The sequence below is a fragment of the Thamnophis sirtalis genome, unplaced genomic scaffold, assembly GCF_051295495.1.
Source record: "Thamnophis sirtalis isolate CommonGarterSnake01/CBP01778 unplaced genomic scaffold, rThaSir2_p1.2 scaffold_14, whole genome shotgun sequence".
Lineage (NCBI taxonomy): Eukaryota > Metazoa > Chordata > Lepidosauria > Squamata > Natricidae > Thamnophis > Thamnophis sirtalis.
In genome coordinates, this window is record NW_028261394.1 from 13,370,964 (window position 1) to 13,392,564 (window position 21,601).

A 21,601-nucleotide genomic window follows, 5' to 3' on the forward strand; every position below is an offset into this window, starting at 1 on the left:
TTCCAGGTCCACTGGTGGAACCTCTTCTAACCAGTTCAGTAGATTTGACGAACCAGTTCTACCAAACAGGTGCGAACCTGTAGGAACCCACCTCTGGTATGTATGTATGTATGTATGTATGTATGTATGTATGTATATACATTTTTCTTTAACATACCTATATAAGTATTTAGTAAACAGTGCATTGTCTGGGTGATTCTACATTTACATAATTCTAGTAACAATAATATTCTTTACTTATATATTTAATAGTGTCCTTCCAGTTTCTAATTTTGACCTTTATTATCTAACCATTGATCAAACAAATCTCAAGTTCAAAAGGATTTTGTATCTTCTTTGTCCTTTATCTTTAAGGTTAACCTATCCATTTCTACACAATCTAGCATTTTTTTTATAAAAACATTTTTATTCAACATAAATTAAAACATTGGACACAGTGTAATTGTCCTGGCGAAATCTATGCCGTACATGCTAAGATATAAAATCACATATTGTAATCACCCTGCTTTTTAACATTTGATTTATTCCATTTTTACAAATATAGAAATATTGTATTCCAACCATGTTGCTTTGTGTTTATCTTATACATTTTCAATGTTATAGTTTCATACATAATTTTAGTCTCCATTCTATGAATCTTAGCCATTGCCTATTTTGGGTCTTTCCTTTATGGTTCCAACCCTCAATAAAATTTATCCCAGATCTTATAATATTTTGATTCGTCTTTATTCTTCAATTCCCATGTCAATTTATCCATTTCAGCATAGGTCAGAATTTTCCTAATTATTTCCCCTTCTTATGGAGTTTCCTGTTTTTCCAATTTTGGGCAAAGACCATTCTTGCTGCTGTAATAATATGTATTGTTAAGTAAATTACCCCTTTGTTATATTTATTATATATAATTCCCAAGAGAAATAGGTCCCGTGTGAATTCTATTCTAATTCTAGTAACAATAATATTCTTTACTTATATGTAATAGTGTTCTTCCAGTTTCTAATATCCACCTTTATTATCTAACCGTTGATAAAACAAATCCCAAGTTTAAAAGTATTTTGTATCTTCTTTGTTCTTTATCTTTAAGGTTAACCTATTCATTTCTACACAATCTAGTATTTTTTTGATTATATTTTCATCTGTAGCAGTTTTCCTCGTTTTTCCAGTGTTGTGCAAATACAATTCTCACTGCTCTCAAAACATGCAATATTAAATACATATTCCCTTAGTCATAATTTTCTGACAATATACCTAACAAAAATATTTCTGGATTTAAATCTATGTGTTGCTTTATCATTTTCTCTAACCATGTATGTATTTTTGCCTTTGGACATGACCACCACATATGATAGTATGAACCTGGTATCTGATTGCGTTTCCAACATTGTAAAGGTAAAGTTAAAGGTTCCCCTCGCATGTATGTACTAGTTGTTCCTGACTCTAGGGGGAGGTGCTCATCTCCATTTCAAAGCCAAAGAGCCAGCGCTGTCCAAAGACGTCTCTGTGGTCATGTGGCCGGCATGACTAAACACCGAAGATGCACAGAACACTGTTACCTTCCCACCAGATGTGGTTCTTATTTTTCTACTTGCATTTTTTACGTGCTTTCGAACTGTTAGGTTGGCAGAAGCTGGGACAAGTAATGGGAGCTCACTCCGTTACACGGCTCTAGGGATTCGAACCGTCAAACTGCCAACCTTTCTGATTGACAAGCTCAGCGTCTTAGCCACTGAGCCACCCTTTTCCAACATTGACTTACGACCTTTCATTCAGCAACTGTTTAAAGTTGCAATGGTGCTGCAAAAGGTGACTTATGACTGTCCTCGCTCTTATGACCAACCCATCCTCTCCAAAGTCATTAAGCAAACGCAACTTCCCCCAATGGCTTTGCTGGTTAGAAGCTGGCTGGGAAGACAATCCCATGATTCTGGGATGCTGCAGCCATTGTAAATACATGCCATTGACCAAGCGCCCACATTTTGATCAAATGACCCCGGGGTCACTGTAATAGTTATAAGTGGGAGGACCAGTCGCAAGTCACTTTTTTTTTTCAGTAGATGTTGTCCTCGACAACTGAGCCCCAAAATGGATGTTGTTAACTGAAAAATGTATTCAATGAGTTTTGCCCCAATTTGCGACTTTTCTTGCCATTTCTGTTAAGTGAATTGCTGAAGTTGTTAAATTAGTCACACTTTTGTTAAGTGAATCTGGCTTCCCCATCGATTTGTCAGAAGGTCGCAAAAGGGGATCACTTGACTCCGGAATACTAGAGAAGCAGAGACATCAGCCTGCCAACACAAGTGTGTATAGCCAAGGCGATGGTTTTCCCAGTTGCAATGGATGGCTGTGAAGGTTGGACCATAAGGAAGGCTGAGCACCAAAGAATGGAGGCCTTTGAATTCTGGTGCTGGAGAAGACTCCAGCGTATCCCTTGGACTGTAAGGCGATCCAACTGGTCAGTCCTAGAGGAGATCAACCCTGACTTCTCTTTAGAAGGCCACATCCTGAGGAGGAAACTCAAATACTTTGGCCACCTCATGAGAAGGAAGGACTCCCTGGAGAAGAGTCTCATGCTGGGAAAGATGGAGGGCAAGAGAAGAAGGGGACAACAGAGAATGAGGGGGCTGGATGGAGTCACCGAAGCAGCTGGCGTGAGCTTGAATGGACTCCTGAGGATGGTAGAGGACAGGAAGGCCTGGAGGAACGTTGTCCATGGGGTTGCAAGCGGTCGGACACGACTTTTCAACTAACAACAACTTTGGTGCAAGCCACAGGAGGCAGTAGCTTTTAATATTATACTAGGAGTGTGCAGAAATTCTGTACAGAGGCTATGTAGATGGTGAAATGACCAAATACAGTAGTCCTTGACTTATAGCCATTCATTTAGTGACTGTTAAAAGTTATAACGGCGGTGGAAAAAGGGATTTTTGACCTCTTTTCACGCTGATGATCACTGCAGCATCTCCATGGTCACTTGATCAAAATTGGGACGCTTGGCAACTGGCATGTACTTATGACAGTTGTGGTGTCCGTCGGGCTCACGGCTTCATAACTAACAACCTAACAACAACAAGCCCATCTGGTTTTGATTCCCCTCTGGTCCATCCCCGCAAAGGCTAACCCAAACGCACCTTCTACGCTGAGGTTCCTCCAGGGCCAGGAAAAGTGGGCATTCCACTCGCCCCGCAACTCGTACCGGAATGCTGCGATTCGACGGCTGATGTCTTGGTGCAGAGTAGACTGGAGGAAGAGGGCCACTTTCTCTCCGGACAGCCACCTGAAGCAGCGCACCTTGGGCTGCAGGGCCGCCTCCGTCTCCGAGAGGAGCAGTTCCAAGACCCCGTCCCGTTCTAGGTAAATCTGGGCTCCCCGGAAGCTGCTGGAGGACTTGATGCAAGCGGTGACGTGCTGCGGTTTCTCTTTGCCGGCGGGGCCCGTGGGCAGGCGGGGAGACAGGCTGAGGCGCAAAGCTCCGGCTGGATACAGCCATTCCAGGGATCCCTCAGCGCAGTGCAAGGAGATCTGTTCCACGCTGCCAGCTTCTTGGGACAGGCCACTGCAAGGGAGAGCAAGACAGGATTAGGCGAAGGAGGGAGGGGGGACTTGGCGTGGCTGGCATCTTCCTCAAACTGGCGCCCCTGGGCCCCCAGGCACGACTCCCAAATGTACCTGTCCAGTTTCCTGTCCCAAAAGTGCTTTTTTCAGGAGGCAAATGGACATTCTGGGTTTTCTTTGAAGATGTTTCACTTCTCATCCAAGAAGCTTCTTCAGCTTCAGGTTCTCCTGCTTGTGCAGTGGGCTGGATGAGAAGACCTCCAAGGTCCCATTCTGTTCTATTCTATTTTGCTCTATTCTGCTATTCTGTTCTGTTCTATTCTATTCTATTACATTTCCATATTCTATTCTATTCCTATTTCTATTCTATTCCTATTTCTATTCTATTCCTATTTCTATTCTATTCCTATTTCTATTCTATTCCTATTTCTATTCCTATTCTCTATACTATTTCCATATTCTATTCTATTTCTATTCTCTATTCTATGTCCATATTCTATTCTATTCTGTTCCTATTTCTATTGTCTATTGTATTTCCATATTCTATTCTATTCCTATTTCTATTCTATTTCTATTCCTATTCTCTATTCTATTTCCATATTCTATTCTGTTCCTATTTCTATTCTCTATTCTATTTCCATATTCTATTCTATTCCTATTTCTATTCCTATTCTCTATTCTATTTCCATATTCTATTCCATTCTATTCCTATTTCTATTCTATTTCTATTCTATTCCTATTCTCTATGCTATTTCCATATTCTATTCTATTCCTATTTCTATTCCTATTCTCTATTCTATTTCCATATTCTTTTCTATTCTATTCCTATTCTCTATTCCTATTCTCTATTCTATTTCCATATTCTATTCTGTTCCTATTCTATTCTATTCCTATTCTATTCTATTCCTATTCCTATTTCTATTCTATTTTATTCTACTTTACTCTAGTCCATTCCATTCTAAACCCTAACTCCTATTCTATTCTATTCTATTCTATTCTATTCTATTCTATTCTATTCTATTCCTTTCCATTCCATTCTCTATTCTATTCCATTCCACTCCACTCCTATTCCTATTTATTCTATTTCTATTCTATCCACTGGATGGCAGGGAATGGAATGATTTATATTCCTTGCAGACAGCTGGTCATTTGCGTTCTTTTAGAGAGTCGTTGAGGCCACTTGGAGATTTGTCCAGTCAGAAGAAGCTGAAGAAGCTTCTTGGATGAGAAGCGGAACGTCCTCAAAGAAAAACAAGAAAGTCCAGTGGCCTCCTGAAAAAGCACCTTTGGGCCACCCATGACCTGGATGCCTGAGAATCTCCATAAACACGCCCAGTTTCCTGTCTCACCTGAAGTAGAAATGACAAGGACAGGTACTCCTCAACTTACAACGTTTCATTTAGTGGCCGTTCATGGTTACAATGGCACTGAAAAAAGTGACTCGTGATCATTTTCCAGACTTACGTTGTGTGATAAAAACTCAGAAGCTTGGCAACCTGACTCATATTTATGACAGCCACAGCCTCCGCAGGGGTCTCCAACCTTGGCAACATTAAGACCTGTGGACTTCAACTTCCAGGATTCTGGAAATTGAAGTCCACGCGTCTTTAAAAAGTTGCCAAGGTTGGAGACCCCTGCCCCAAAGCAAACTTTAGACTCTACCTTTTTCCCACCAACATTTCCCAAGGATCCCTGCCTTCCAATATCTGGGATTTGTAGCTGCTCTGAGTTCATCCATGTGCTTCCCCTTGGATCCCCCTGAGAATGTTGTGGTCGGCTAAGCCAATCAGTTCCGCATCTCTGCCTTCCATCACCCGCCGGGATGTGTGGATGACGGCCATGACTCAGCCTCCTCCCCCACAGCCCATCTGCTCCGAGGCTGCATCCTTAGATCCTTCCTGACCACCACTCTCCGCAACTGGTTCTCCTCCACCCTGTCTTGACCTGGTCGGTGCCATCGGAGAGGGTGGGAAAGCTTTGACGGACGCCTGCCATTTTCACAAGCACCGTGACTCATCCCTGCTCGTCTTCTGTAAAGGATCAAGCCTTCTGAGAACCAGATGTGGCAGCTGTGTCCCTCCCCCTCTGCCCTATTTAATCACCAGGAAGAAAAAAAAGCTCTATTGAAGCTCCTCTTCAGAAGCCCCATAGATAATGAGTCTTGAGGACCATTCTTTAAGCATGAAAAACTGCCTGATTCCCAGGGAAAAAGGGATGTGTCCACTCCGATACTCAAGTGTTGTAAACAGATTCTCAGGATTCCCAAACCCCTTAAATTTCCCTTCTTTTTCCCACTCTCTCTCTCTCCTGTAAACAGTTCTGGAGTCATTTTCTACCAGCTGCTTGGCCCACAGACACGATTTTTCCTGTTTCCTTTTTAAACACTCTACAAAAAGGAACAGGGGCGAAACAAAAGACGGAGTTGCTAATGGTATTAGCTTAATTTCTCGCATGTGGGAGCTCAAAACGATTAACACATTCGCCCCAATCTCTCTGCCAAACCAAAAAGTATTATCCTTTGGCGACCAGGAAATATGTGGGGGGAGGGAGGGAGGGAGGATGGGGAAGGGCGGCAGAGAGGGTTGAAAACAGCCAGATTAGAGAGAAATGGCTTGCAAATATGAGATTGACTTGTAGGTGAGGGGGCAGGGGTGGGTTGCTGCCGGCATCACTGCCAGTTTGACATGCAAAAATTGTTTGCGCCCACTTGCTTCTCGTGCACAGGCACGGCAAACACATGCTCCACGCGTGTGCAGATTTGCACCTAAAAAGGTCTGCGCGTGCACACAACGTTAGAAAAGGGAAAAAAACCACAACATTTTTGCAATGAAGATTGTTCTGCGCATGCGCAGAAACAAAAATCAAGATGGCGGCTCCAACAATAAAATCAGTTTGGCGGTGTGGCAGGCCGAGTTACTACTTACTTGGCCGAACCGGTAGGAACCCACCTCTGGTGGAGGGGTAGGGGCTTCTCCCCTAGCCTCCTGGATTTACAATTCAATACAATAGCAGAGTTGGAAGGGACCTTGGAGGTCTTCTAGTCCAACCCCCTGCTTAGGCAGAAAACCCTATACTGTTTCAGACAAATGGCTATCCAACATCTTCTTAAAGACTTCCAGTGTTGGGGCATTCACAACTTCTGGAGGTAAATTCTGTTCCACTGATTAATTGTTCTAACTGTTAGGAAATTCCTCCTTAGTTCTAAGTTGCTTCTCTCCTTGATTAGTTTCCACCCATTGCTTCTTGTTCTACCCCTCAGGTGCTTTGGAGAATAGCTTGACTCCCTCTTCTTTGTGGCAACCCCTGAGATATTGGAAGACTGCTATGATGTCTATCATGTTTCTCCTTTCCTTTTTGAGCTTTCAAACTTAAGGACATTCCCAAAGCCATTATACAGTTGGGAGTACAGAGTGGTTAAGAGTCAGGGGTGATGTCATTTAGTCCTGCCAGCCCCCTGTGGAAGATCAGCCTTTTCCCATCCCACGGGCTTCTCCGGATCTATCTGGTCCTTCCTTGGCACCCTTTTGAGCTTGGTGGTTTTCTCGCAGACGTTTCGTTACCGAACTAGGTAGTGTCATCAGTCTGCAAGAAAACCACCAAGCTCAAATGAAATATGCTAGAGAATTTTACAATACAAGGATATGGAATGATGCAGAATATAATATAAAGATGTACTACTATTGGATGGATTTAGAATGATGTAATCACAATGTAAAATAATTCAAAATTTAGAATATCTCGCATAAAATGAAGTAATAATAATTATAGTCAAATAAATGATTAATAAATGATAATAATGTATACATACATACTAGATCAGTGGGTCGACCCTTTAATACAGTTCTCCCCAACTGTAAGATTATTTTATGTATTCCGTATTTTTTTGAAAATATGTGTTTTCCAATGGTCTTAGACGACCCCTATGAAAGGGTTGTTCAACCCCCAAAGCGGTCCCGACCGACAGGTTGAGAACCACTGTACTAGATTGATAATACGAGATTTTATATAAATTGTAAGTGAGGACAATGGAGAGGATGCAGAAAGGTTTTTGTAACCAACCGACACACTGTATGTAACTGGAAGATGGTTTTATGTTTTATGTCTGTTTGTGTGTGTTTGTCTAATTTTTTTTCTTTTAAAAAAAAGAAAACCACCAAGCTCAGAGAGCACCAAGGATCAACTATGAACTACAAAGATTTTCTTCCATTGCTTGCTGTTGAGACTCTGGAAGGAGGGCAGAGAAGAGCAACAAAGATGATTAGCGGGCTGGGTTTGAAGAACAGTTGAAGAACGGTTGCAGGATCTGGGTATGTTATGGGTAACATGATAGCTGTTTTCCAATATCTGGGGGCCTGCCACAAAGAAGAGGAAGTCAACCTAATTTCCAGAAGGCAGAACAAGAAGCAATGGATGGAAGCTAATCAAGGAGAGAAGCAACCTAGAACTAAGGAGAAACTTCCTAACAGTGAGAACAATTAATCAGGGGAACAGGTTGCCTTCAGAAGTTGTGGGTGCTCCATCAATGGAAGTTTTTAAGAAGAGAGCAGACAACCCTTTGTCTGAAATGTTATAGGGTCTCCTGCTTAAGCAAGGGATTAGACTAGAAGACCTCCAAAGTCCCTTCCAACTCTGTTATCTGGCTCAGAATACAGATAACTCCCAGAATTCAATCAACCCATGGAACAGAAGTTGCCTTCAGAAGTTGTGGGAGCTTCATCCCTGGAAGCTTTTAAGAAGAGATTGGACTGCCAATCTACACTAGGAGACTGGCGTAAGGTCTCGTGCCTGGGTGAGAGGTTGGACTAGATGACCTACAAGGTCCCTTCCAACTCTGTTAATCTGTTAATCGACAACCAGCATGAAAAGAGACCGCTCTACGCATGTGAATTTTGCTCTGCTTGATGTCACTCTTTTTTAACCATCTTGCCTTATGCTTTTCGTTCTGTCATTTCCCCTCTTAGCAGTTCGATTATCATCATCTTGAAGGAGAAACATTTTTTTAAGGATTAGTGTTAATTATTTCTTTTCTTTCCCCGTGTTCCTCTGGCAGCTGAAAGCAGAAGAATACTGGGAAGTTCTCCCCTCATTCGAGTCTCACAACATCCCTGTAAGGGAGGCAGGACTGAAAGACACTGGACGGTTCCAGGTCAAGCACAGAGCTTTGTGGTTGAATGGGAGATTATGGGACTCCATAATCATACAGGTAGTCCTCGATTTACAACCACAATAGGAACTGGAAAATTTATGTACAGTTGTTAAACGAGACATCATGTGTCCACATTTTTTTTCTATGCCTGTTTTTGTCGTGGTCGTTAAGTGAGACTCACATGACAGAGACTTGCAACCTTCCCTGCTGGCTTCCCCATTGCTTGTCAAAAGCTCTCTGGGTGGGTTGCAAATGTTGACCATGTGACTGTGGGACCCTGGAACTGTCAAAAATATATGATGGTTGCTATGAACCCGAATTACGATCACATGACTGTAGGGATGCTGAAATGGTGATAACTGCAAGGACCTGTCCTAAGTCACATTTTTCAGTTCCGGCATAACTTTGAACAGATGCTAAACAAATGGTCATTAAGTGAGAACCACCTGTAGCCTAGCATCTTTAACTCCTGCCTCATAGGGCATCCTCATTATGAATGGATGCCCTATAATTCCTTCCCCTTCATTAGACGGGCCCTAAGCAGTTGTCTGTATGGTTGCTGAGAGTCAACACTGACTTGATAATATACAATCAATCAGTCAGTCAGTCAGTTGTCAATGTCTTCAGGAGGACCATCCAACAGCATTGTCAAATATACAACCCCAACCCAAAGCAATTAGCAATATTTACTTTCAGTCTAATTTGATTAATTATCAACCCATCTAATGTCCCAAAGGTGCTTTTTTTCTTCAGGAGGCAACTGGACTATCTTGTTTTTTTCCTTTTGAAGATGTTTCGCTTCTCATCCAAGAAGCTTCTTCAGCTTCTGGCAGGGTAGTGGGGAATGGAAGGATTATCTATCCCAGTGTTTCTCAACCTTGTCAACTTGAAGATGTCTGGACTTCAACTCCCAGAATTCCCCAGCCAGCATTCGCTGGCTGGGGAATTCTGGGAGTTGAAGTCCAGACATCTTCAAGTTGACAAGGTTGAGAAACACTGATCTATCCATCCTGCCGGAGCTGAAAAACCTTCTTGGATGAGAAGCGAAATGTTTTCAAAAGAAAAAACAACAAGAAAGTCCAGTTGCCTCCTGAAAAAGAAGCACCTTTGGGACAACCATGATCTGGATGACTGAGAATCTCTACACACTTTTAGAACCCATCCAATTTGTTGATTTATTCCATAATTGTCAACCCATGAGATGACTTGATCCATTATTATCAACCCATCCAATGCGATGATGTGATCCCCAATGATCAAACTATCCAATATGATGACTCGATCCACAATTATCAACACATTCAATTTGTTGATTTAATCCATAATTGTCAACTCATCCAACCTGATGACTTAATCCATAACTATCAACCCATCCAATGCGATGATGTGATCTCCAATGATCAAACTATCCAATCTGATGACTTCATCCACAATTATCAACCCATCCGATCTGTTGATTTGCTCCATAATTGTCAACCCATCCAATGTGATGGCTCGATCCACAATGATCAACCCAATAACACTCCTTGATTGGATCTGGGGGCCAATCTGAACCACCTTCAATGATAATTCTGACTGAATAATCTTTTTGAGATCCCCAAAATCTCCAAATCAATTTTTTTCACGCTGCGCTAGGACAAACCACCTCCATCACCCCCTACTCTTTGGGAAGAAAAGCAGGCTAACCCCCCCCCCCAAGAGCTAAGTCAGTTATGCCATGAGAAATAACTAATTCAGTTCTTTCAAGACACTCCCTGAAATAAATTTTGGTTTGGTTTGGTTTTGCCTTTATTTGTATGCCGCCCTTTTCCCTGGGGGGACTCAGGGCGGCTCACAATTCAAAAGAGGGAGGGGGAGAAGACAAACAATAGACAATACAGCATGTTAAAAAGAAAACACAACAGTCGCACAATTCGAGTGGGGCTACAATCTTAACCCCAGGCCAGCCGGGACAGCCAGATCTTTAAAGCGGCGCGGAAGGACTGGAGGGTGGTGAGGGTCCGAATCTCCACAGGGAGTTCGTTCCAAAGGGTCGGAGCAGCCACCGAGAAGGCTCTCCTCCGGGTAGTTGCCAGTCTGCACTGGCTAGAAGATGGGATTCGGAGGAGGCCTAATCGATGCGATCGTATTGGTCTAGTGGAGGTAAATGGCGCTTGCTTCAGCAACCCTCTTTGGTTAAAATGACCATCTTTATAATATTATGGTAACAGTAAAGCATTGGACTCAGTGCGAAGAATAGCCAGTTATAGCAAAGCCAGTTTCTTGCCTGGGCAGGGGTTGGACTGGAAGACCTCCAAGGTCCCTTCCAACTCTGTTATTCTATTCTATTCTATTTTCTCTTCTGTATTCTCTTCCCTTCTATTCCATTCCATTCTATTCCTATTCTCTTCTATATTGTCTTCTGTATTCTTCTCTGCTTGCTATTCTATTCCTATTCTCTTCTATATTTCATTCCTATTCCTATTCTATATTCTCTTCTATATTCTCTTCCCTTCTTTTTCCTTCCTATTCTCTTCTCTATTCTGTATTCTTCTCTTCTTTCCCTTCTCTGCTTGCTATTCTATTCTATTCCATTCCATTCCTCTTCGCTTCTCTATTCTCTTCTGTATTCTTCTCTTCTCTGCTTGCTATTCTATTCTATTCCTATTCCTATTTTATTCTATATTTCATTCCATTCCTATTCCTATTCTCTTCTCTTCTATATTCTCTTTTATATTCTCTTCCCTTCCCTTCCCTTTCTCTTCTCTATTCTCTTCTGTATTCTTCTCTTCCCTTCTCTGCTTGCTGTTCTATTCTATTCTATTCCATCCCTCTTCTCTTCTCTATTCTCTTCTGCATTCCCTTCCCTTAACTTCCCTTCCCATTCTATTCTATTCCATTCCATTCCTTTCCACTCATAACCTTTCATCAGTCTCAAGAAATTCCTCTTAAGCTTTCCGTCTAAAAAGGATGAATGAACTCCAAGGGGGTGGAGAGATTGGCGTTCCTTCCTTTCTGAGCTCCTTTTTCAAAAGAAAAAGAAAGAAAACGTCATCTCACCCAGCTGCTTCAGGATTTGCATAAAATATCTGAACTAGTTTTATCTCCAGACTGCAAAAGCCACACTTGCTTGCTTGCCCTTGACTGCCAATCCCCAAAATTACCACCACCACCCCAAATGCTCAACTGGATATCTTTTTCTCCCGATCCTTAAAGCCTCAATTCCATGGATTTTATTTATTCAGAATGTGTATGTGTGTCTGTGTCTGTGTTTCTGTGTGTGTCTGTGTACCTGCCTTTGAGTCAGGCTTGGCTCCTGGCAAGGACACAGACAAAACTGTGCAATTTTCTTCCGCAAGATTTTTCAGAAGTGATTGGTCCTTTCCTTTTTTCACCCCCAAGCTGAGAAGTTCACCCAGCTTTAGATTTTGAAGCAAAGGCAGAACTGGAACCCAGGATCTCCTGGCATCTAGCTTGATGCCTTTAATCAGGGGTGAAATTCAGAAGGTTCTGGAGAACTGGTAGCACAAAGTAGTTTGGAGAACCAGCAAATATCACCTCTGGCTGGCCCCAGAGGGGGGTGGAAATGGAAACTTTGCAGTATCCTTCCCCTGGAGTGGGGAGGGAATGGAGATTTTGCAGTATCCTTCCCCTGGAGTGGGGAGGGAATGGAGATTTTGCAGTATCCTTCCCCTGGAGTGTGGTGAGAATGAGAATTTTCTGCCAACCTAGCAGTTCGAAAGCATGCAAAAATGCAAGTAGAAAAATAGGAACCACCTGTGGTGGGAAGGTAACAGCGCTCTGTGCACCTTCAGTGTTGAGTCATGCCGGCCACATGACCACGGAGACGTCTTCAGACAGCGCTGGCTCTTCGGGTTTGAAAGGGAGATGAACACTGCCCCCTAGAGTCGGGAACGACTAGCACATATGTGCAAGGGGAACCTTTATCTTCAACCAACTTGCTCAGACTGAAGAAGCTACAGTGGTGCCTTGCTACTCATCATTAATGAGCTACAGTGGCACAGTGGTTAGAGTGAAGCACTGCAGGCTATTTCTGCTGACTGCTGGCTGCCTGCAATTTGGCAGTTTGAATCCCACCAGGCTCAAGGTTGACTCAGCCTTCCCTCCTTCTGAGGCCGGTAAAATGAGGACTCGGTTTGTTGGGGGCAAGAGGCTGATTCTGTAAACCGCTGTAGCAGTATATAAGTCTAAGTGCTATTGCTATTAATTTGTTCCAGAAGGCGCCACAAGTACCAAAAACAATGAGCACCAAACATTTTTTTCCATAGGGAGCAATGTAGCGAGTTACAACACAGCCGACATCGACAAGTTCTGGCTTGTGCATTGAGTACCAAAGAAACGATGAGTACCGGGACAACATTTTCACGAAAAAATGCATGGAGTACCAAATCCAATGATGAGTTTCAAAGCAGTTGAGTACTGAGGTACCACTGTACTGAGATAAGCAGCGAAATGTTTCAAACCAACAAGACAAGAAGTCTCCAGTTGGCATGACTCAACTTCCAGACAGTTCTACCTGGATGGGGTTGGGAATCTTCACTGGCACTTTAACCACTACATCATGCTGTCTCTTGAGATGGACTGATCTCTCAAATTGCACTGACCAGCATTGGCTTGGCAAAAGATACATCACAAGCATTAAAGCCCCTTTACTTTCATTTCTCCCCAAACCAACTCATTTCATCTAGAACACCCTATTCCAACACCCTTGGAGAAGGGGGCACCAAGGTGCCCCCAAAACAGCATTCATGGCAGGAATCCAGGGCACTCCTCCACTGAATAGGTAGGCACGTTTAAAAGATGCTTGCATTCCTGCCTAGCGATGCTAAGGAACATGACTAGCTGGCATAGTTGTTGTATCAGAATAACAGAATAAGAGAGTTGGAAGGGACCCTGGAGGTCTTCTAGTCCAACCTCCTCTCAAGCAGGAGACCCTATACCATTCCAGACAAATAGCTGTCCAGTGTCTTCTGAAAAACCTCCACTGATAGAGCACCCACAACTTCTGGAGGCAAGTTGTTTCACTGGTTGATTGCTCTCACTGTTAGGAAATTTCTCCTTAATTCCAGGTTGCTCTTCTCCTTGATTAGCTTCCTGTTCTGACCCCCATCGTTCCACACCAAAACTCACTCCGAGCCAGAGATAAATTACAGCATTTAATTAACAGACAAACAGGTCCTTGGCAGCAACCCAGCACAGACAAGCTTGGGCAGCAATAAACACAGATAAGGCTTGGCAGCAATCCAGCCTGCCTAGCTCATACAGAGTTCTCCGACATTCGATTCTGTGTTGACTTCTGCAAAGAGGGGCGTGTGCACAAGTAGCCTTTTTATAGTCTGGAGAGGAGCCTAATGACCATCAGCTGAGTGCAATCACCTCCTGTAATTGCGTAATTGTTCCTGACGCTTAGTAGCTCTTTGATGGCGTGCATCCAGAAACAACTCACTACTGGCCTCTGGCTCACTCTCCCTTGTCTCCTCCCCACTGGTCCAAGGCTCAGGTGCCTCCTGGTGGCCAACCAGCCTCTCTCCGCCCTGCTTGGAGTCGGAACCCTGTCCAGGGTCCTCCACATCCTCCAAAGCCGACTCAGAGGGCCCCTCGCTGTCGGAGTCTGGTGGCAGCTCCAACGGCTCCTGCTGGGCCACAACAGCTTCCATTCATTGTTTCTTGTCCTGCCTTCTGGCACTTTGGAAGATCAATTAGACTCAACCCCCCCCCCTTCTTTATGGCAAACCCTCAAATATTGGATCACTGCTACCATGTCACCCTTAGCATCTGAGTCTCTAGCACAGTGTTTCTCAACCTTAGCAACTTGAAGATGTCTGGACTTCAACTCCCAGAATTCCCCAGCCAGCGAATGCTGGCTGGGGAATTCTGGGAGTTGAAGTCCGGACATCTTCAAGTTGCTAAGGTTGAGAAACACTGCTCTAGCATAATATTTCTCGATCTTGACAGCTTGAAAATGGGTGGATTTCAACTCCCAGAATTCCTCAGCCAGCTTTTGCGTTTAGAGCAGGGGGCGCCAACCTTTCGGATCTCAGAGACCACCAAATTCATAACTTTAAATCCCCGGATGATTTTTTTTTTAAAGAGAGAAATAGTATTTAGCGTGATATAAAAATGCAAATAATTTTTCTGTGGACCACCAAAATTTTCTCATGGACCACTGGTTGGTGAATTCTTGTCCAGGGGTGCCTAACCTTGGCAACCTTCTGACCTATGGATTTCACCTCCTAGAATCCCCCAGCCAGCCAAGCTGGGGAATTCTGGGAGTTGGAGTCCACAAGTCTTAAAGTTGCCAAGGTTGAACAGCCCTGGACAAGAATTCAGCAACTCCAGTTTTAGGAGACAGGAGTGGTGATGGAAAAAAAAAAGTGGGGGATGTGGAAAGCCGATTTGGCAGCAACTCTCAGGAAAACCCTTGGAGGGCATCTAAGGACCCCATCCAAAACACACAGCCTCTTCTCCGCCCCCGCGTGGTGGATCGGAGTTTTGCAACTACTGACTACTTCAGCTTCAACCGCAATAATACAGGAGCACACAATAATTACAAACTCAAGGCAAATCGCTCCAAATTCTACTGTTGACCTCACCCCACTTCTAAGAGGTCTGTAAGGGGGCGTGCATAAGCGCACCAGTGTGCCTAACATCCCTGTCCTACTGTCCCCATTTCCGATGTTCATATTCATGTTTGTTCTTATTCCTGTTATCTTGTACATGAGTGGCAAACTTAAATAAATAAAGATGGATCGATAGATGATAGATAGATAGATAGATAGATAATATCTTGTACATGAGTGACAAATTTAAATAGATAGATAGATAGATAGATAATATCTTGTACATGAGTGACAAATTTAGATAGATAGATAGATAATATCTTGTACATGAGTGACAGATAGATGATAGATAGAGATAGATAGATGATATCTTGTACATAAGTGACAAATTTAAATAGATAGATAATATCTTGTACATGAGTGACAGATAGATAGATGATAGATAGAGATAGATAGATGATATCTTGTACATAAGTGACAAATTTAAATAGATAGATAATATCTTGTACATGAGTGACAAATTTAAATAGATAGGTAGATAATATCTTGTACATGAGTGACAAATTTAAATAGATAGGTAGATAATATCTTGTACATGAGTGACAAATTTAAATAGATAGATAGGTGATAGATAATATCTTGTATATGAGTGACAAATAGATAGATGGATGGATAGATGGATGGATGGATAATATCTTGTACATGAGTGACAAACTTAGATGGATGGATGGATAGATAGATAGATAGATAGATAGATAGATAGATAGATAGATAGATAGATAGATAGATAGATAGATAGATAGATAGATAAACCCAAACGCGACCAAAGCGATCGGAAGGCGCAACGGGCATCCTCGGAGTTGCCAAACTCCGCCGCTCGGCTTCCTCGTCGTCCTTACCTTCCCCTCCAACTGCACTGATCCTCGGAGTAATTGCAAAAAGCCGGGTCCAAGAGAAGGAGAAGGGCGAGCAAGCGCCGGGTCCAAGGCATGCTTCCACGGACTTCCCTGGCCAGGAGGGGGGAAGAAAGGAAAGAAAAGAAAGGGAAGGAAGGAAAAAAAAACACGGACGGTTCAAGCGCGGAGTTCAAATCTAAAGCAAAGGAAGCAGCCGCCTCTCCCAACGCGTGGGAAGCCTCAGCCGCCCCGCCGGCTCTCCATCCCCCATCGCCGCCGATTCCCAGGCTTTCCGGGGGCTTCCGCTCCCCTTTTTCTCGGACGGGGCTGGCTGGTTGGGCGCCAAGATTCGCCTTCTCGCCGTTCCCACCGAGCTCCCGATGGAAACGGCGCTTCGGGACGAGATGCGCCCGGAGGAGCGCTGGTCACTTTCCAAGCCCAGCTCAAGGAGCAGACGGGGCGGGGCTGGAGGAGGAGGAGGGGGAATCACCCAATCAGAACCCGCCTGGGGGGAACTTGGAACCAACCGTGGGGGAGTTTGGGGGGAGGGAAGCCGAAAGGAGTGGGGGGGGCTAGTAGGATGTGTCGCAGCCGTTCGGGAGAACAATGCCAGTCAGGCACCCGGAGTGGATAGAGGGCGCCTTGGGGGTCTCTGAGCTTGGTTGGTTTTTTTTTTAAAGAAAATTTGCAGACGTTGCATGAGCTGACTAGGGAACAGCATCAGTTTTAGGAGCGAGGGAGGTTTGTGGAAGAAGAGGAGGAGGAGGAGGACTAGAGGGTCCCTGTGCAGACGTTTCATGAGCTAACTAGGAAACAGCATCAGTGTTAGGAGGAAGGGAGGTTTGTGGAAGAAGAGGAGGAGGAGGAGAGCTAGAGGGTCCCTGGTTTTTTTGCAGATGTTTCATGAGCTAACTAGAGAGCAGCATCAATGTTAGGAGGGAGTGGGGTGGTGGTGGTGGTGGTGGTGGTGGTGGAGGAGGAGGAGGAGGAGGAGGAGGACCATGGGGTCCTTGATGCTCTCTGAGCTTGGTAGTTTTCTTGCAGAAGTTTCATTATCCAACTAGGTAACGTCATCAGTGCTAGAGGGGAGTGGGATTTGCAGGGAGGAGGAGGAGGACGGTGACTATGGGGTCCATGATGCCCTTTGAACTTGTTTCTATTCTTGCAGACGTTTCACTACCTAACTAGGGTACATCATCAGTGTTAGGAGGGAGTGGTGTTTGTGGAAGAGAAGGGGGAGGAGGACTATAGGGTTCATAGAGCCCTCTGAGCTTGGTTGTTTTCCTGCAGATGTTTCGTTACCCAAATCCCATTGCCCACTAATACTGCCAGAGCAAGCCACTAGAATACAAACTGAGAGCAAAGCCCACTCCATACTGATGATGTTACCTAGATGAGTTATGAAACGTTTGCAAGAAAACAACAAAGCTCAGAGAACACCAAGGACCCCACAGTCATCCTCGTCTCTACAAATCCACCTCCTTCTAACACTGATTATGTTACCTCGTTGGGTCATGAAACGTCTGCAAGAAAACTACCATGCTCAGAGAGGACCAAGGACCTCATCATAAATACCTGCCAGTTGCCAAGTGCCCAAATTTTGATCTCTTAACTGTGAGGGATGCTACAATGGTTGTAAATGCGAGGACTGGTCATAAGTCATTGTTGTCAATGTGTTTGTAACTTTAGTTACTAAACAAATGATTGTAAATCAAGGACTACCTGTATTTAGCTATTGTGAACATTCTCCCTTTTGACTAGATGTCTGCTAACAGTTTGGTAAGCAAGTGTGACACTTTTGAGTATTTCTAAATCTCAAATTCCCTTTTTGAGTGGGAACAACATCGCCCTCATCAGCCCCCCCAAAATTGGAATTCCCCTGAAAAAATGCAAACTTTTCTTTTTGGAAATTGTTTTCAGCTTCTTGAAATATGCCTGTATTTCTTCTGGGGACATGGGATCAATTCTCTAAAGCCCTAGTAAGGCCATACCTAGAGTACTGCATCCAGTTTTGGTCACCACACTATAAAAAAGATGTTGAGACTCTAGAAAGAGTGCAGAGAAGAGCAACCAGGATGATTAGGGGACTGGAGGCTAAAACATATGATGAACAGTTGCAGGAACTGGACATGGCTAGTGAAGAGAAGGACCAGGGGAGACATGATAGCAGTCTTCCAATATTTGAGGGGCTGCCACAGAGAGGAGAGGGTCAAGCTATTTCCCAAGGCACCCGAAGGCCAGACAAGGAATAATGGATGGAAACTGATCAAGGAGAGATTCAACCTGGAAATAAGGAGGAACTTTCTGACGGTGAGAGCAATCAACCAGTGGAACAGAAGTTGCCTTCAGAAGTTGTGGGATCTTCATCACTGGATGTTTTCAAGAAGAGATTGGACTGCCCTTTATGAAATGGTGTAGGGTCTCCTGCTTGAGCAGGGGGTGGGGGTTAGACTAGATGACCTATAAGGTCCCTTCCAACTCTGTTAATCTGACGTGAACAATCTGGCTTAATCACGATTCTTTTTTTAAAAAAAGGGGAGGAATTGGGAGAAAGAACCTGGAGGCAATTAGGACAGGCCAACGGAAGGTTAGTTCTCCACAAATCCAACTGCGGTTAACTTTGGGGTTTTTTTTAAAAAGAGAATTTTCCCACTGCTCACTTTAGATGTGTTGACAGCCAGCAAGGATTTATGTGAACGGATCGGCTGCCAGCTTCTTCTGGTTTTCCTGTACTTCCAATTTTTATATAAATGAGATCTTAGCTGCTCCTTTGCACCAAGCAATCCATTAAAGTCAGCATCTGTTTGCTTAAAGGTTGTTTTCTTTTCGAAGACGGCTGGGTCAGGGGGAAAGGGGAGTAATCTAGCAACCGAGATTAAGAAGGCCATGATGTGACTCACATTTCTTGGTCACTGGAGATCACACTGGATTAAACCCAAAGGAATTTTTATCCAAGCGTCCTAAAGGATTGAAGTGAAGCAGCCTAATCCCGGTGCGATTGACAAGTAAGATGAATTTTAAAAACTCAACAAAACTGCTCTTAACCATCTGATGCTTGTTCTGATGATTAACCATTTGAACACCAAAGAAAAAGACCACAACATTTTCTGAATTATTTTTTTAAAAAAACACACCACCCTTCTTTCCCCAGACAGCCTTGTCCTAGATCCTGACATTAATTACTTAATACTAATAATTAGTATTTTTTCTCCGGAATGATTGCCCGCCAAAATATGTGAAGTAAACACAGAACAATTACAGGGCAGCGATGTGGACTGAGAACAGGGTCCATGGGGAAGGCAAAATAGAATGAAAAAATGGAGAATGCTACATTTGGAAGGGGCAAAGGGGGAGGTATGCCGGGTCTGGGGGAAGTGAGAGAAAGTATTCTGGAGGCAACCTAACACTGGAATGAATCAATAGGTCGGAATCCATAGAAAATGGGTGAGAAAGAAAGAGAAAGAAAGAGAGAAAGAAAGGCAGGCAGGCAGACAGAAAGAGAAAGACAGTGAAAGGAAAGAAAGAAAGAAAGTGAAAGAAAAAATGAATGAGGAAGAGAACAAAAAAGAAAGTGAAAGACAGTGAAAGGAAAGAAAAAGGAGAAAGAAAGGGAAAGAAAGAGAATGAACAAGAAAGAAAGGAAAGGCAAAGAAAGAAAAGGAAAAGAAAGAACCAAAAGAAATAAAAATAAAAATGTGAAAGACAATGAGAGAAAGGAAAGAAAAAAAAGAAGAGAAAGAAAGAATAAATGAAAAAGATAAAGATAGATGAAGGAAGGGAGAGAAAGGAAGGAAGGAAGGAAGGAAGGAAGGAAGGAAGGAAGGAAGGAAGGACAAGCAGATTATAAAGCTAATCAATCTAAATCAATCTAAATATAAAGGCCACGGAGAGAAATTAGTCAATATGACCAGGTCTGCCTCCTGATAAATTTTTACTTTCTGGCCCTTCCATTATTCTTAGCTGAAAATTGGTTGCTACTGAGAAAGAGTCTTTTGATCTTGGAGCGATATTAACTTATAACGAGTTGTGTTCCTTAGCCGTCCATATTCAAGCCAGAAACCAAAATCAAAACAAAACAGATCTTCCCAATGCCTTTATTTGTTTGCTTTTTTTTTTCAATTTCCATGGCTGCCCAACTCAATCCAGTGACTCCGGGCGGGCTGACAATTCTAAAATGATAAAACAATCAAAACCATGTTTTAAAAAACATCAAAACTATTAAAAAAAACACCACCCACAAAATAAATACAACGCAAATAGCAGCCCTGAGGATTAACCTTTGCTGGTCCTCCAAGGGGAAATGTCAAAAGAAGATCAAAATTTTCGGTAAGAAAGTATTGCAGAGAAGGACGAGAAATGTGGTACTCCGTCCACCGTCCACCCTGTGTCCACATGGTATGGGATTTAGGATTAGTTAGAATGTTATTGGAAGGGACCTTGGAGGTCTTCTAGTCCAACCCCCTGGCCTATAGCATTTCAGACAAATGGTTGTCCAAATCTCTTCTTAAAAACGTCCAGTGTGGGAGCATTTGTTTCCAACTAGTTCTGCAGCTTATGTGAGTTTCTTCACCCTTAGCATCCTTCTTATTGTCGGAAGAAATGCCCTTCTGGGTTCAGTTCCAAGTGGGGGGAAAGAACATGGAGGCTGCTTGGAAAGATGGTTTAATGGTGGATAGGATCGCATGGCTTGAACTCCTGAACAGAAAGCTCACATGCTTCCAGATGTTGGGTGAAGAAGAAAAGGAGGCAGAGATGCTGAAATTCCCTGGTTTTATTCCCTCTCTGGCCTTTGATCTTGAGCTTGTATTCTGATTGGTCGTCAGATTCCCATGGGGCCATGCAGGGGCAACTCTGTAGGCTGTGCTTTGAGTCCAAGTTTGGTTGAGAATTGCTTCTTCCCAGGTGCCCTGTGGTGAGATGGGTAATGGGCTAATACTATCATGCCTTAATCCCGTCACCCTGGAGTGGAAGGGGGGAGATCTTTGTTATGTATAATAGACTGGCTCAGGCCTTTTAATGGCCCATTGACAAAGGTGGGGGCTATCAAGAGTGAGTCTGTTTCCTGCCTAAAAACATGTTTCTCCATTTCTGATCCAGAGAAATATCATATTCTGCCTTTTCAATATTTCCCAGGATATTTCATTTTCCTAGGAGAGGGGTGGGTTTTTAACTTCCTACATTAAGTAGCAGTCCATTGATTCTATTTTTAGAATACAAATACCATCGTTATTTCGATTTATTGACTTTGGGGAAAGAAATGACAAAGTGAGGAGAGTGAAATTGATGACTGGCAAAACAGAGAGGCAGGAAGTAGACCTTTCCTCTCTGGACAAGCTACTAACACCCCACTATAAAGCCTTAGTAAGACCACATCTAGAATACTGCATCCAGTTTTAGTCACCACACTAGAAAAAAAGATGTGGAGACTCTAGAAAGAATGCAAAGAAGAG

The 21,601-nt window shown here is 43.3% G+C and overlaps 1 protein-coding gene across 1 annotated transcript in view; it reads right to left on the minus strand.

Annotated features, from left to right (window-relative positions):
- The window catches only part of METRN (meteorin, glial cell differentiation regulator), a 21,694-nt gene extending 5,382 nt beyond the window's left edge, over nucleotides 1-16,312 (minus strand). The window contains exons 1-2 of the mRNA XM_087701740.1: nucleotides 16,155-16,312; nucleotides 3,126-3,550 (exon numbers count right to left, since the gene is read on the minus strand). Coding sequence (XP_087557866.1) covers nucleotides 3,126-3,550; nucleotides 16,155-16,246 — 517 coding nt within the window. The 5' untranslated portion in view covers nucleotides 16,247-16,312. The remainder of the gene's footprint in view (nucleotides 1-3,125; nucleotides 3,551-16,154) is intronic.
- Between the last annotated feature and the right edge of the window lie 5,289 nt (nucleotides 16,313-21,601).